The sequence below is a fragment of the Aquila chrysaetos genome, chromosome 17, assembly GCF_900496995.4.
Source record: "Aquila chrysaetos chrysaetos chromosome 17, bAquChr1.4, whole genome shotgun sequence".
In the NCBI taxonomy this organism is placed as follows: Eukaryota; Metazoa; Chordata; class Aves; order Accipitriformes; family Accipitridae; genus Aquila; species Aquila chrysaetos.
In genome coordinates this window covers 13,389,453-13,405,123 of record NC_044020.1, presented here as the reverse complement: position 1 = coordinate 13,405,123, position 15,671 = coordinate 13,389,453, and the positions used below count along the sequence as shown (strand labels likewise).

Here is a 15,671-nt window from a genome sequence, read left to right as displayed (position 1 = left end):
AAGCTACCTATTTTGCATTCACAATATTCTCCACTCCTAAACATAGTCTTAGGAAAAATGAATTGTTTTCACCCCAGATGGAGACAAGAAGCAGCTTCCCTGAATTTCCAGCAGGGATTTTTCCTGAGTTAGTTTTTCTCACCATGCTTTTCTTTAACGATCTCTTTTATTTAATGGCATGCATTCAGGCAGGAAGTATAACTATAATGTGTTTGCATTCACACAGGTCACCTGACAGACAACTGACTTGCTAAAACCTATTATAGGCACATAACTCCTTTCTTCACACTACACTTTTGTTGTTGACAAACAAAATTAGAAGTCAACACACATGCAGAAGGTAGAATTCATTTCACTAGTTCTAGCAATCTAAAATCTGACACTAGACTAACTTAGTCATCAAAGCTTTATCTATATAGTGAAGACATAGTTAAGTACCTCCAAAAAAAAGCAGTCCACTCCACCTATTTTAGACTATCTGTAATGTTCCGTGGTCATGGCTGCCTTCCTCTCCAATGACTACACATGAACTCTAGATGATTAGCTCCCACTAGACAATTTAAACACCTACAGTGAGGTAAAATGAAATCTATGCCAAATTATTAGTTTTTCTATATGAAGAATGACAATTTGAAAACATAGACCATTTATCTCTTATTTCACATTATTCTATTTCTTTCCAAGTCTTTCATAACACACCTAGATCCTTCCAATCACAGTCACTTATTCATTCTGGTCCACTAAGCAAATTATACTTTTGCCTATATATATGCACAACTGTGTAGGCACAGTGTAACTGCAGACATCTCTGAGACACTCTAATAGTTCCAGAACATAGATAATTTTTTTCCAAGTATTTGAAAACAAAAGTAAAAGTGCCCCATGCGTGATACACACACTGGAGAAAATGGTAGATAAAACCAGAAACGCCTGTATATGTAGGTTGCTATTCAAGCCCTGGTGGTGCCTACTGATAAGTATGCATAGAGTTGGGAGAAAAAGAGAGGTGTAATTCCTCTTATCCATTAGCACCAAGTACACTGTGTGCACACCACACACTACCATGTGCGGTCCCTGGGGAGAGATGAGACAGCAGTCCACTTTTCTATCAGATTCACATTTGATCATGGTAACATATACATTCAAGAGAAGCACACTTTATCTCTGCAACTTACATCAAAGAGCACACAGCCCCTGATGATAAAGTATCTGGTTCAAAATTCATACTAAGATCTCTGCACTGACTCATAAACCTGTGGATCTCTGACCAAACCTGCCTGATCATTTGTGTACAGTTACCTAAGATATTGGTCTCCTTCCATGACCATTACATCTCCTAACTATAAAACTGCTGATCACCAGGGAAAGATTGTAAGTACAAAGAAGAGAATCCTCTTTACTTATTAATATACAGCACTCACTGGCCAAAGTTAAGACTACTCAGAATACTTGGTATTAGGGCTGCAGGCAGATAACTCAGTCCTGGCCTGGGTAACTGAACAGGACATGGAAAACTACTGGATATGACACAGGAAATTACCAGACATGAGAACAGAGTGAGCAGCTGACAAGAGTTACAGGTAGCATTGTGAGGAATGGCCAGATTTCACACACAGTTAAGAGGGAGTTGAGTCAGAGATGACCAAACTTCACAGTTAGTTGAAGGGAAGTACTGGAGTCCTGTTGGGGAGCATTGCAAGGCCAACAGTGCCCAGGTAACTGTGTCAGCAGGGCCAAATAAGGCCAGGATTACTGAGTATCAGTATCAGAAACACCAATGCTGGGTATTGATGTAGAAGAGCTGATGTAGAAGACCAGTGGGGGGAAAAAAAGTAACTAGGGGTGGGTTGTTCATTCTGGAAAAGACTGGACAGAGAAGGGAGGCACAAAGGCAGAGAAAAGGAAAGTCAGCAGAAGTGAAAAGGGATAATGCAAATCGTGGGACAACAGATGCATGGGGGTACCCTTTGGGAGCCCTGCACTTGATCATCACAGCTGGACCAGTACAAACCAGCCTGTTCTGACCATACCACAAGATTCAAACCTGCTTGTGCAGTCAGGAGGACCAGGGCAGGGCTTGCTCTCCCTGGTTTGCACCCAGACAGATGGATTGAGCATCCTAGCACTGCCATGCCCTTGTCTGTTACATGCTTGATGACATCAGCAACAACACACCATTTCATAACTCACATCTTATTAAAATTAAATGCCATATTAATTTCTTTGCCTGTACTTCCCAGAGCAATATCTTCACATAAGCACACACAACCTAGTTAATGAAGAAAAAGATAATGAATTTTCCAAGCCTATTGACCTGGCATGTTGGCAAGAGAAACAGAGTTTTTAACACTGGGAGGTGTTCATACTACAGGGATTGTGACCATGTAAATATATAAGAACACAGGTAGATAACCTCAGAGAAAATATTTTTTTTCCAACCTTCCAAAAGGAAAGAAATATAGTATTTGTGGAGGTATGACAGACTTTCTGGAAGTCTACATCCTAACACAGAAATAAATTAAAATATAGCCTGATCCTCTAAATGTCCGTACTCTAGTCTTTACATTAATCTCCCAAATAGCACCTGACAATCTGTCAAATCTCTCCATTCCGTGTTTTGTAGCTGCAGAATCAGGTTTAGATACTTTCTATTGCTGTTATTAGAACAACTAGCTACATGAACTAGAGGTTTAAATCCTAAGATGACAAGTGGGGCTTTCCATCTTCTACAGTAATACTATTTTAAAATACTATTTAAAGATAGAATTTCAACACTGACATAGAGAGGCGAGTAATAAAACTCACAAATATATTAAGCCATCCGGATGAGCTTACACCACCTTCCTTTTGAAGTATCAAAACACCACTGATACATGCTATAAGAATAAATTTCCTGCCCTCTGATATTTGTAGAACTGACTCCACACAGGGTTTCCTCAACCATATTTCTCCTAAATAAAGCATCCTGTGGCCCTACAGCATGCATGCCAAAATCCTTAGCAACATTCAGTCAAACCTAGCTCCATATTCTATGCACTAATGTTCTCCATGAGAAACCACCTTAAAGTACAACAGACAAAATCTCAAAAATTCATACCCCAAAATAAAAGTAAAACAGTGTTCTGGTGAAATAAGAGCAAAATCAAGGCAAAGCAAGATAACAGCAAAGTTCTCAACAAGAATGCTAAGTACTAGAGAAATAGATAGAAAATTGCTGACCCATATATACAGTAAAATTCAAACAAAAACTTATTTCAATACAAGCTTTGCATTAAGACAGCAGAATGTATGTTCTAGTCAAATACATATCTATTGACAGAAACACTCTAAGTTATGTTACTCACACTGCAGATTAAAAGCACTTAAGAAGGTGTCTAAGCATAATGTTTCATAGGAAGTAACGGAAGTTGCATTATCAGCATTAAAAACTTTTGTAATGTTTTGTTGAATTATTCGCATTTTAAGATCTGATCTTTTTTAAAGCGCTTCACATTTGACCATGCGCTAAGATACTTCCCTGGAGATAATGCCAAGCACCTGTAGAGCACCATGATCAAATTTTCTGAAGCTTGATATCTGATGGGGTTTTTTTTATTTTATTTTAAAACACTTTGGTTGTTTTTAGGAACTGTCAGTAGCAACTACCTCTAGTTATTTTTTGACTGACTTCCTGGCATGCATAACAGCTTTTATCACTGCATGCGAATTAGGACAAAAGTTTTCATCTCTTGTGATCTTTCTGGACACCCTTTGCTTTAAAGCAGATAAAAGCCTTCAAGCCATGTTCATCTTAATCTTTCACTCCCTGCTTTTATTTCTGACTTTTGCTATAATGGCTAAATTGACAAGAGATACTCCCTTTATTCCAGTCACCACTATACCATTGCATTTAGTTTCAAATCCAAAATTAAAATTAAACTGTAACTCTTTTGATCATAACGTAAACCCAAAAAAACAAATTAGAATTAAGTTTCAACATAGTCCCTCATGAACTTCCCAGGAATTTGGGATTCCCCCATTTCTGATTTAAGCAATAAGCTTTGTTACATTTAACAAATAACAAACAACTCTCTTCAAAGAAAACTGTAGAGAAATGTGTTTCAGAGCTCAGCAGAGAGTGTACTGCTATGTACAGAACTACCACATCCCAAACACCTGCTAACAAACATTTCACACTCATAGGATTTGTACACTTGAGCCAAAGGCAGTGAGAATCTGACAGACCAGAGATATTAGAATTATATCACTCAAGCCATTCACCAATTTAAGAATTCAATTTTGACACTGCCTGCACCAAATTTGACTGATGTCTGCAAATCTCAGGTTTTTCACTTAAAGTTTTCATTTAGGTGAAAGCAATGTAAAAATTTCATATAATCCACTCCTACCTGTTGCTCCTGAATACAGTCATACAAAAGTTCCATTCAAACCACAATTAAGCCTGATCAGTTTCAATTTCCACTCTATAAATACATTTTACTTCTCTCTAAAGAGACCAATTCAAATTTAAATTACACCTGAAAACACTCTGTGCATCTATACAATTTATAAGTCAGCAATAATAAGTGATTTAAGTATCATATGGGAGTTTCAGCACACAGGTGAAGCTTTCTTCCCTACACATAAGTCTATCTGTTTACAACTTGAGAAAGTAATGAATACTATGGATTTCCTCTGTTTTCTTAATGGCACTGGGGCTCATCTGACTTAATTTGCTAACTTTGCTGTAAATATCTTAAATTTATCCCAAGGAAATCAGACCCCTTCATACTTAACTAAATCCAAATTTCTAATATTTACATATACGGTCTGCATGGAAAACATTCTTTTGTGAACTATATGAAAGATACAAGATAGAAAACCGAGCAACATCTGGCATTGCATATCACTCTTGACTTTCAGCTTCCTGATATTTGTCAATCCGTATCATACTTCAACATAAATATATTATGCAGTGTATTTAAGTGCAATAATTCATTTTTCCTCTATCTTCAACAAACATCAATTTTAATTCCTGAACTCACCTGGATTCCACTGCTTCTCACACAGTCCATTGTAGTGTTTCTGTATCTAAAATTCATGAACCCTACTACTAACAGCTATGTCATACAAGTCTTAATTTCAGAATTACTATTTTTGTCAATAATGCATGAAGCAGAATATAGTTGGTACCTAACAGAGTTGGACCGACTTGCAAGCAAAAAGACACAAGGTACTCTTTGTGTATTTAAAAGATTATTTCCTCTGACAAAAATTGTTAGATGAACATCTGATGTATCAAAAATACATATTAAATTTCAAAAACTGAGGAATCTTAAGAAGTCTTACATCTAGCCAGCCATATTGAAGAACAGCATTTTTGTCTCCTTTGGAATAAGGAATCTGAAATCTGATCAGTAACATGAATTCATTCCTGCAATGCCTTTAGGAAGAAATGTTGAGTTAATTACTCAATTAGAGCATATTTACTTTGTAATTATAATGTCATGTTCAGTCATATTTAATTGTTTTTTCCAAAATACCCAAAGGCAACCATCCACATCATGGACTGAAAACCTGAAGAATTTAAGATAAATAACAATACCATTTAGAGAAGCATATTTTAAACATATGATAAAGCGTCCTTTAAGGTTAGATGGATCTCAGACAATATTTTTCTTAAAGCAATTAACTCTTACGATTTATGTACAAGATGCAAAGAGAGTTCCCAATTAGCCAGGGTTTTTTGGTCTCATTTCTGGTTCTGGTTTGAAAACCATTAAGTCTCCAGCCACCCTTAAGAATTACTTTATTTTAATCTACTGTCTTTTATCAAAGAACTAAATGTGCTAAGTTCATTGGTGCCCAGCTCAGGAGACTGATGAATCTTGTGGATTTCTTTTATATCCTTACAGGTGCCAGGTTAAATAACATGTTGTTTGGGGTTGTTTCCCCCACCCCCCGCCACAGACAAGGCTTTAACTAGTACTCTGATAACTCCTCCCAGCTGTTGAAGGAGATTCAACTTGCTGGTATGTTTTCATGGATTCTGAATGTTTTGCCTGCTGAGACAGATACTGAGATTCAGAATTTAATATCTGGGACTAAAAAAAAAAAATCACACACACACAGAAAAGAGGAAAATTGCAGAAGTCCTTTACAAATATGTAGTCTTAGTGTTCCTATATAAGCTTCTAACATCCCATAAAACATCCATTAACAGTTATCTCAATTTTCTTTATTCAGTAGGGAAAAAGGAATCTAAATCAAAATTAGTACCCCAATCCTGTTTGGATTCAAGCCCTATAGTCATCACTCCCTGGTGATATTATGTGTGGGTATATATATATCCCAACAGTAAATAATTAGATTCAGCTAAATGTTCGTAAATTATAGCAGGATTCATCTATTGACCCGATATGTTAACATGTATTGGAACATTAAAGTGAACTACTCATAGATTTCTACTACCTCCTCATTATATGTTGCAGTCTCTGTCTCTAGCCACAATTCTGCATGAAAACTGTTCTAGCACAGTGCAGGAAAACCACCCACTTACTTACAAACTCAGTGTGGCTATCAGAGCAATCGAGACTCCAGGCTTGTCTCACCTCACCTATAAACTATGATAAGATTTCCAAAAAACCAAGCAAACTACTCTGAAACTGGTGTGATGCATTGAGGCAAAAGTCCCTCAAGTCCTCCATCTCAAAGTTTCAACAAATGGCCACTATGTCTGATTAAACACAGAAACATAGTTGCAGTTTAGCTATTGGCTGACATATGTAAATTAGCTCTCCATCTTAAAATATACAGATATAAATATACAGAGTAGATACTAGGAAAAATGCGTTGGGTTTTTTTGGTTGGTTGGTTTTTACCATGAGGGTGGTTAAATACTGCAACAGGCTGCCCAGGGAGTTTGTGGAAGCTCTGTCCTCAGAGACATTCAAGATTTGACTGGATGTGGCCCTGAGCAACCTCATCTAACTAGACCTGTTTTGACCAGGGTGTTGAACTACCTGGCCTCTGCAGGTCCTTTCCATCCTACATTAAGATTTTATTTAATTCCCACTACTTAAAAATGCAATTCTTTGCAGTGAAATGCATACCAGTGAGAGCAGTGTCTCCCAGAGCTATCCTTTCTGGGAAAGATGCCTGTGAAGGCAACACACAGAGTAGACCAGATTCAAAGCCATCATCAGTGGGTTCACCTCAACCTAAGCTTCTCTGGAGGATGAATCGTGCTAATAATCTCTCAGCTGTAGATCACAACAATTCAACCTTGATATCTGGACAACTGCCAATATGACAAAATATAGACAAAATGTGATTCCACCAAATCTTCTGTCACCTTCTACAATACAGATATTAAACTTTTCTCCTTCCACACTGCCCCCCCCCCCCCCGACTGTCAAATTCAACAATCCAAACCATACAATCTCTAATGTTATATTTAGGTTTCTGGAAGAAATTCAGCAAGGCCTTTTGTTCTGGAAATCTCTATACACAGTACAGAGACACCTGTGACTCTTCCAGTTGAAAGAGCTACCCTGAATCCCTCTCAAGTTCTTAATAAAGTTTATATCACTCTCATCATTATGTCCCATCCATGGAAACTAACAGAAACTCTTTCAAAGGTTGATATATACTATTGACTACACCCTGAGTTATTGCACGACAACCTTGCAACAGCAACAGGTGCCCTTGTGATCATATAACTTCATCACTGTATTTCAGAGCTCCCACCAGGACCATTCTACCACCTAAAACTACACCTTCTCTCTGGCAGAAGCACCATAAGCCCATCACCATGCTCTCTGCAGAGAAGACTGACTGTGACTTCCTCTCCCATAAGAAAAAAAGGGAAGGATAAGGAAAAAAATCCTCAGGTAGCTTAAATGCACAATGATACTTTTACTCCAATAAAGTAAAGAATATTTACCATTTTTAGATTTATTTTTTTTTAAGCTTCCAGCGGTAAAATTACAAGGACAAAAACGCCAATTTTGTGTTAGGTAATAGATGAACTATGTCAAAAGGAAAAGTATTCAGTGGTAACCAATACATCTGAATACTTAATATTGTCTTTTCTTAAAATTAATGTTGCTGAAATCCAGTAACAAACATTTTAATTAATACACTTTCTCTCAAATTCATCTCATCCCCACTATCTGAATAAAAAACAGTGTTTCAGATAAATGATTGACTCAAAAATGTATTGGGTTTGTCTACAGTATTAAAAAAAAAAAAGATAGGCAATTGAACCATTTAATAACATTATGTTTTGTAAAGCATATATCTGCCATTGGTAAAAGCTTTCTTCAGTGTTGATCTGATTTGTTGTTTTCAATAATTTGAGAGACTTTTACTGCACATAGTCACATCTGTTATGTTGTTTGATAGACAACAAATTTAGTGAACACATTCGCTTGGAAGAGATCTTGTATTTGCTGTTCCTCAACTTCAGTGAGGTTGTTCCTTGAATCAATTCCCAGAAAGGGTTAAACAAGACAGTTCCTACTGAGTCAAACAGCCACAATGACAATTCACAGACATGCACATACACACTCGCAAAAAGTAAATTTAAGAGTGATTGCCATTCAGATGAATCCTATTTTAAGCATGGATGTAGACCCATTTTCCACAAAACTGAAAGAAAATAAGCCAAACATAAGCATACATAGTAATATTGCAGTTATACGACATGTTCTCTAAAGTGTTTTGAGGTAACAAAACAAAAAGATGAAGACAAATAATTCGAAGTAAATATCTCAGTAGGATAAATTAATTCCACATGGCAAGGGTGTGTCACATCTGCTGCAGTGAATTACACAGATGTAACCCCCAAAACATATTCGATTGCAGAGCAGAGATGCAACCAAGAGTTGGTTGCAGAGAGCACACTGGCTAGGTCTTCACAAGCAAGTGTTCATGATGGCAGAAACTCACAAACTTCAGGAAGAACCAGTCAGCAGGAATGCTGATAATGACCTAACCCAAACTGGTCTCTATGACTGAAGATAATTTCAAAGAAAATCTTTCAGAAGTGTATACTTTAAATTCCATGCCTTTAGCAGGATACTTAAATACTCCTTTTAAGGATAGGAAATGGTTGAAAGCACTTAAATACTTTTCTGAAGACTCTGCTGGCAACTTTCACAAGTAAATGCAGTGCACTGTATTATGCAGAATGTTTAAGTACTGTTATTTAACATTACATTAAATATTTTTCTATTACACTGCTATTTCATACTATATTGAATTAAATGTTTAATGCTTACTGAATGTTCCAAGTTCTTGGAGACAGAAGATTGTACCTTATAAATACAAGCATTTCTTGTTAAATCAGTGGGGGCTGGAATTTTAGTGCTGCATTTTAAAACAGTGATTGAGATTTTTTTTCCCAAAAAATCCTGAAGATAAGCTGTTTCAAACCACTTAGAGGTATCCTTTATGCCCCACAACTAATGCCTATTCTGACAAACCTTTACAGCAAAACGAGAGCACAAAAACAAATGCTCGAAAATGAAGACTCAGTTTGCTTAATCTGATCACTTTGTCAACACGGAGAGAGCACGGTTTCTCCTACACGTGAAAGCACTGCCCCCCAAAATTACAGGAAATAAAATTGGCATTCTGAAAATAGAGCAGAAAATTAAAGTAAACATCCAGTAAATTCTAGTCCATATCTCCAATGGTTTTTGTCTTGTAGCACAGCATGAGACAGATTTCAACCCTTTAACTGAAATCAGCTGTGAAGTGTACACAGTCATCTCTGTATTTATACCTGCAAAGTTAAGGGGAATATTTATGGGTTTGACCCTCACTTGAGGTCAGAAAATGCATTAGGGACTATATTTGTGACTTGACCCTCTCACTATCAATAGGCTTCCGAGAAATAAAGGATATACTAATTAGTTCCTAATTTAACAGATACAAAAGATACAAGGACTATGAAAAGTGTCTTACAGGGAAAGATTTCAAGAACAGAATATGTACGGGTTAGGAAAGGAGGTTGCAAGAAGACCTAATTATGGTTGACAAGTACCCGAGGGGGTTCTTTTTTTACAAGCAGCAGGTAGAAATCTGTTCAAAATATGCAATAAGGACAAAGCCCAAAGGCATTATATGAAATTGAAGGAAGGGTAGTTCAGACATGGTATCAGAAATGGCTTTTCACTCAGAGGATCGTTACTATATGGAGTAAATGACCTACCAGGGGCTCTTCAATCCTAATGAATTTTATTCCGGGATAGTTACGTATCTATCAGTACTACACATCTGGCCTTTCCTCCTGAAAAGCAGGGGATGGACGAAGCAGACCTAGAAGTGTCTTCTGCCACCACCATCCCCCCCCCCCCCCCTCCCGGAGCGCGGCCACCACGCCTGGCTCCGCGGCCCTGTAGTGCCACCTCCTGGGGGAGGCAGTACCCGGGACCCCCACCCGCTCTTCACCCCCCCCCCCCCCCACACCTCCTCCTCCTCCCCTAATCCCTGGAACTGAAAGACACAGCAGAAAGAACTACTGGTTTTGCTTCATTTCCTGGCTGGTCACCAAATCTCACCAGGAGAGATCCCGCCGAACGCCAGAATCGCAAGCAGCGAAATTTAACTAGATGTTTAAACTGGGCTTGAGACTCAAACTTGCAACACCAGGGACCAGATTGACTCATCCTGGTCCCTCCCTTGAGAGGGCTGTAAAACGTGGGTCTGCAAACTGATTTTCCATTTTATATTAGGAGAGCAAGTTTTCAAAATATTATGAGGGAATGCACTAAAGATGCCCATCTAGGATTCCACCCGGTCCCACATGTGCATTAAATGTGATGTAGTTAGTTTTGAAAGCTTTTCTGGTGCTTGTCGGGTGGGTTCTTAAAATTTTCTAGATAAACACATGCTCTATGGTAATAATGAATAATTAATTGTTATAAAAATACATTCCATTGTGTAGCAAAAATAAACATTGAAAAGCATCTCAGCATCAACAATTAATACTATCAGCTCCCCTTTCTTTGTGCAGTAGGAGACTGCAGTGAAAACACATTAGATTTATATTTTAACATCCAAAAAATGAGGAAATTCTTACTTTAGGGTGAAAGATGTTCAGTGTAAAAAGTCACATTCAAAAGCATAAAACAATTATATTACAAACCTAACCAAATTAGCTGTTAAGAAGTCAACAAAGCACTTTCAAATACAATTCCTCTTCCCCACAGTCCTCACAATCTAACTAATGGCCTCTAGCATGCTTTATTTATTTATTTTAAGTAAACCACTATTACACCAGGTCCCCTGCTGCCCAGGGTCCTGAGCATAAGGCTGTTCAGGTAGGCTGATAAGGGGCTGAGAACAGACATGTGCAGAGCACGACTGACGGCAGAGGCCTAGTCACATTACTCACATTTCAAGAACAGACATAAAAATTTGTCTTGCATTGGTAGTACCTGGAACATTCAGCTTGCTGCCAGCAACTGAGAAGGATGCAAGAGCGAGGACTTATCCAAATCAATCTTCCCTCTTAGAAGCAAGGAGCAGACCAGGATCACAGACCTAGCTTTACCTTCTACTCATTTTTTTTATCTCTACCTTGCAACTGGGAATCTGTGGTTGCTTTAATCACTCCATTCCACATTACAATTGGTTTGCTCCCATCTCCCTGCCACCGGGTTTTCTTGACTACTGATCAATTCAACCTTTCAGGTGCTGTTTGCACAAAATAAAAATAGATTCTAAATAAATGGCAGCCCAAGCACTATCAGGAAACAGAACTTTCTTCCACCCAGCTGATTTTCTGTTTGCTTTAGAAGTTGCTCTTTCACCTGTGAGTAATGACAATCCGCATCAAGAGACAGATGCAAAACTGTTCCTCCAATTATATAATCACTGCAGCTGATAAGGAGGGAGCTGGATTTAGGTTGCCATAGCATTGGCATATTGCTACGGAGGCTGAGCTCTTCGTCCACTTTATCAGCTCTGGTCCAGGAAGAGCAGCTCAGTTATGCCTGCTGAATGCATGTGCTGTGGACTTGCTCCCACTTGGAAGGAGCACTCTGGATCAGGGGCTGCTTCCTTTCCCCTCCCACCTCATTTCGATACAGTGGCTAGGGGTGGGGGTGCTGGGGTTTTGTTTTTTTTTTTTTCTTTTTAATCTGTATTTAATCGGAAGGAGGGGGGTGTTATCTGTGAAACCCACTGCCCCCCCCCCCCCCCCACTATTAAGGGCTGCCCAGCTGCATCCTCGGCCGCCCCTGCAAGGGGCTCAGGGGGGTGGGGTACCTGGGGAGCTCACCGGGGTTGGGGGCCCTCGCCAGGCCGCTGCCCCCCCCACCGCCCGGGCACCCCCGCACCCAGAGCAGGTGTTCAATCCCAGCGGGCGGGGGCAGGTTTGGGGGCAGGCAAGTTGGCCCCGGCCGAGGGAGGGGCTGCCCTGCAGGGCAAGGCCGGGGGCGAGGGGGGGAGATGGGGCAGAAGTTGACCGCGGCTGGGGGGTTCTGCTGGGGAGGGAGAGAGAGACAGCGTGCTCCCGCCGGAGCACTGCTCCTCTCTCGTCGAGGGGAGGAAATGGCTCTGCCTGCTCTGCAATACCGACGTGTGTGTGCAGCCGGGGCTGGTGGGGAAGGGAAGGGAGGGGAGGGGAGGGGAGGGGGTGACAACATGCAGGTAATAGGATAAAAATAACTTCAGGAACGGCAGATCGGGGTTGGGCGGGGGAGGGGGGGAAGGCTTGTGGAGTTTGGACAAACAAAGTTTTACTACAGGGAATAGCGGGGGACGTTTGCTAATGCCGAGGAGCAGCAGCGCGGGTTGGTATCCATGATGCGGGCGATCCTGAGAGGAGCTCGGCGAGAAATCACCGCCCCAAGTAAAACCCAACTTTCATTTTAATACAGGCGCTCCCCGCTGTCCTTCATTCTCTCAGTATGTGCGTGTGTATGGTGTATATGTGTGTAAACAGATAATTCCCCCCTCCCCTCCCCTTTCGTGTGAGAGATTAGAAGTAGCTTTAGAGAAGGGAAGGGCTCCTCTCCCGGTGTCTTAGGAAGCCGTACCCAGATGGGGGTTAGGAGGACCGGGACGACATTAATTGGGAAAGGTCCCCTAATTCCGGCCGCACTGCGAGTTAATCTTCCTCTGACACGGGCGAGCGGGCTGCTCCGCGGCTTCCCTTAGCCCCCGGCCACGGCACGCAGCCCCTTCGCCGGGCGCCCCTCCTCGACCCTCCGCCTTAGAAGGCGACGACGGCGACCTAAAGCAACTTTTCTTTGCCCAGGGTTTCCTATGAAACACCCGTTCCCCGAGGGGCTGCGGGGGTCTCCCTGCAGCACGCCAGCCTGAGGGGAGCTGTGTGCTCCGAATGGAAACCGGTGTCAAAGGCTGTCCTCTGCCCCGGCCCCTCCGCCTGCCGCTGGCTCTGGCAGCGGCTGAACCGAACCGAGAGATTACGGACAAAGGGTAGGGGAGAGAACGGTTGCTAGATCATCGGAGGTAAATCTCAGGCTTACCTTGATGGTTTTCTTCTGGAATGTACATCCTCTTGTTTTCATTGACCATTTAAAACGAGTCCAGATTAATCCCTCCGAAAATCGGCTTGGTAAAATTCAAGGAAGAATGGAGCTGCAGATTTTCCCCTTTTATTATTACCTGATTCCCATTATTGCATCAAACACCAAAAACTGATCCTTTCCACTACTGCCTCCTTTAGTGAAATTGCAATGCATCCTCAGTACATCCGGGCCCCTTCCAAGAATTTAGCACAGCACCTCTGGCTGTTAAACCATAAAAAAGAACAGGAAGGGGGGAAACGAGGGAGAGGGGAGGGAAAAAGAAAAAAAAAAAAAAGAAAAGGAAAAAAAAAAGGAAAAAGCAAAAGCATCCAGGACAAACCTCTGAGGGTTAAATGTCTTTTTTAAATCCACCAACTACAAGAGTAAGAAGGGGGGGGGGGGGGAGAGAGATGTTCAAACGCTGCTGCTCCTCCTCTTCAAAGCCATTCTGAGCGCGTTGTGTTGGCAGGGAGCTGTTTCTGCAGAGGAAGAGAGCACAGTCCCAGCCCCTTACTCCCTCCCCTCCCTCAGCGCGCTCGCTCCCCGCTCTCTGCTTCTCGCCGACAGACAGACACACTGAACGCTTCCAGATGTTCCAGCTGCGGCGGCTGCACGCAGCCCCCCGCGCACGGCGTTAGGAGCCGCCGGACTCGATCTGAAAGTTTAACACGCTGCCTGCCTTCACTGCGCCTGCTGAAGCCTGGCTACAGACATGACGTCAAGGAGGCGAGCTGGAGCCGGCTGCCTGGAGAAGTGGGGGGACAGGCGAGGGGAGCGGCGGCGGGGCCGGGCCGGGCCGGGCCGGGCCGGGCCGGGGAGCGGCGGCCCGGCCGCTCGGTGGCACGGCGGCACGGCGGCTCGGTGGCACGGCGCCGCGCTCGCCGGCCGCCCGCGCCCAGCACCCCGCGGCAGCCGGCGCCGCCGTCCTCCGGCCCCGCTTCGATCCGGTTTCTCAATATTGTGGGCTCTGCCCTGCGGTTCCACTACGGAATGCGACTGTGAGCTGCATTTCAAGGAGGACAATATCATTTGCTGAAGCGTTACAGGCGGCATCGTGTGCAAGCGCTTAACGAAGCGGCAGAACGGGCTGCGGTTGTGTTTGATCCGTTACGAGCAGGCAAATACAGGCACGGTGGGCAGGCAGCGGAAGGGAAAGAGATACCCAGGGATAAGTTGCGCAGACGAGAGGATGCACAGATGTTTAAACAGATTAATCAAGCTAGGATTTGCAAAATCCTTGGTGGAAACACCAAAGTGCTCCGCTGGTATCCCACCACTTGCCTTAATTATGCCTGTCATTTGGCCCTCTATAATTGAAGCCTCTGCAGAGAGCAAAAATGACTTCTTTAAAACGAAATGTGAACTGAATGCAGTACATGTTAAATGTATCTAGACTCTCCGAGCTGCCATGTTAAACAAGAGATGCAGAGTTCAAAAACACCCCTCAGGAACCACTGCAGAAACTGCCACAACCTGAGAAACTAAACCGCTCTGACGTACATGGAGGTGAATGTCCAGAATACTGTGTCCTACGTGCAAACCCATGGCTGTAAATTCTCATAACAGAGGATCCATTTAACATCACATGCGTGCAATACTATTTGTGGTACTTCAAACACAGTGGTTCTTTCCTTTCAAGTGATTTTTCCATTTCAACTAGGAAAAAAGTATTTTAAAGATGGTAATACCCCTACAAAGGAATTACTTTTGAATGAACTTAGTGCCTTCCCTACAAATGGCTTTCAGTGGGATGTATCAAACAGCTGTCTTTTTTTGAGGCTTTCCCCCCACAGCTTTAAATGAGCTATCTCTCAGATAGAACTCAAAATATAATAGAAAATAACACCACCTAACAGATGTAGGCAAAGAAACAAGAAAACACCACATCCACTCAGAACTACAAGAAAAAATGGAATAGATGTAAAGCACTTACCGAAAACTGGATGCAGTCAAAGCACTTGTCCTAAAAAAAGGTCATTTTGGTTTCTAATAACCACTGATCATCAAAACTTCTGCTTTAGATGCTATTCAAAGGGTAATTCACCAACAACATATTGCCATTGACAGCATGTAGAGACGCAGCTTTATTTCTGACTCAGGAGGAAGAGTTCCTGTGAGCAATTAAAATACTCTGTCCTCTATTGC

At 41.7% G+C, this 15,671-nt stretch overlaps 1 protein-coding gene across 17 annotated transcripts in view; it reads right to left on the bottom strand.

The window, feature by feature from the left end:
- CACNA1C (calcium voltage-gated channel subunit alpha1 C) overlaps positions 1-14,311 on the bottom strand; it is a 448,320-nt gene extending 434,009 nt beyond the window's left edge. For 9 of the 17 annotated variants that reach the window (XM_030040267.2, XM_030040270.2, XM_030040271.2 and 6 more), the window contains exon 1: positions 13,485-14,311. In XM_030040267.2, the coding sequence (XP_029896127.1) occupies positions 13,485-13,533 (49 nt within the window). In that variant the 5' untranslated portion in view covers positions 13,534-14,311. The remainder of the gene's footprint in view (positions 1-13,484) is intronic. The other 8 variants (XM_030040274.2, XM_030040275.2, XM_030040273.2 and 5 more) reach the window with 1 other exon arrangement.
- Positions 14,312-15,671: the final 1,360 nt, after the last annotated feature.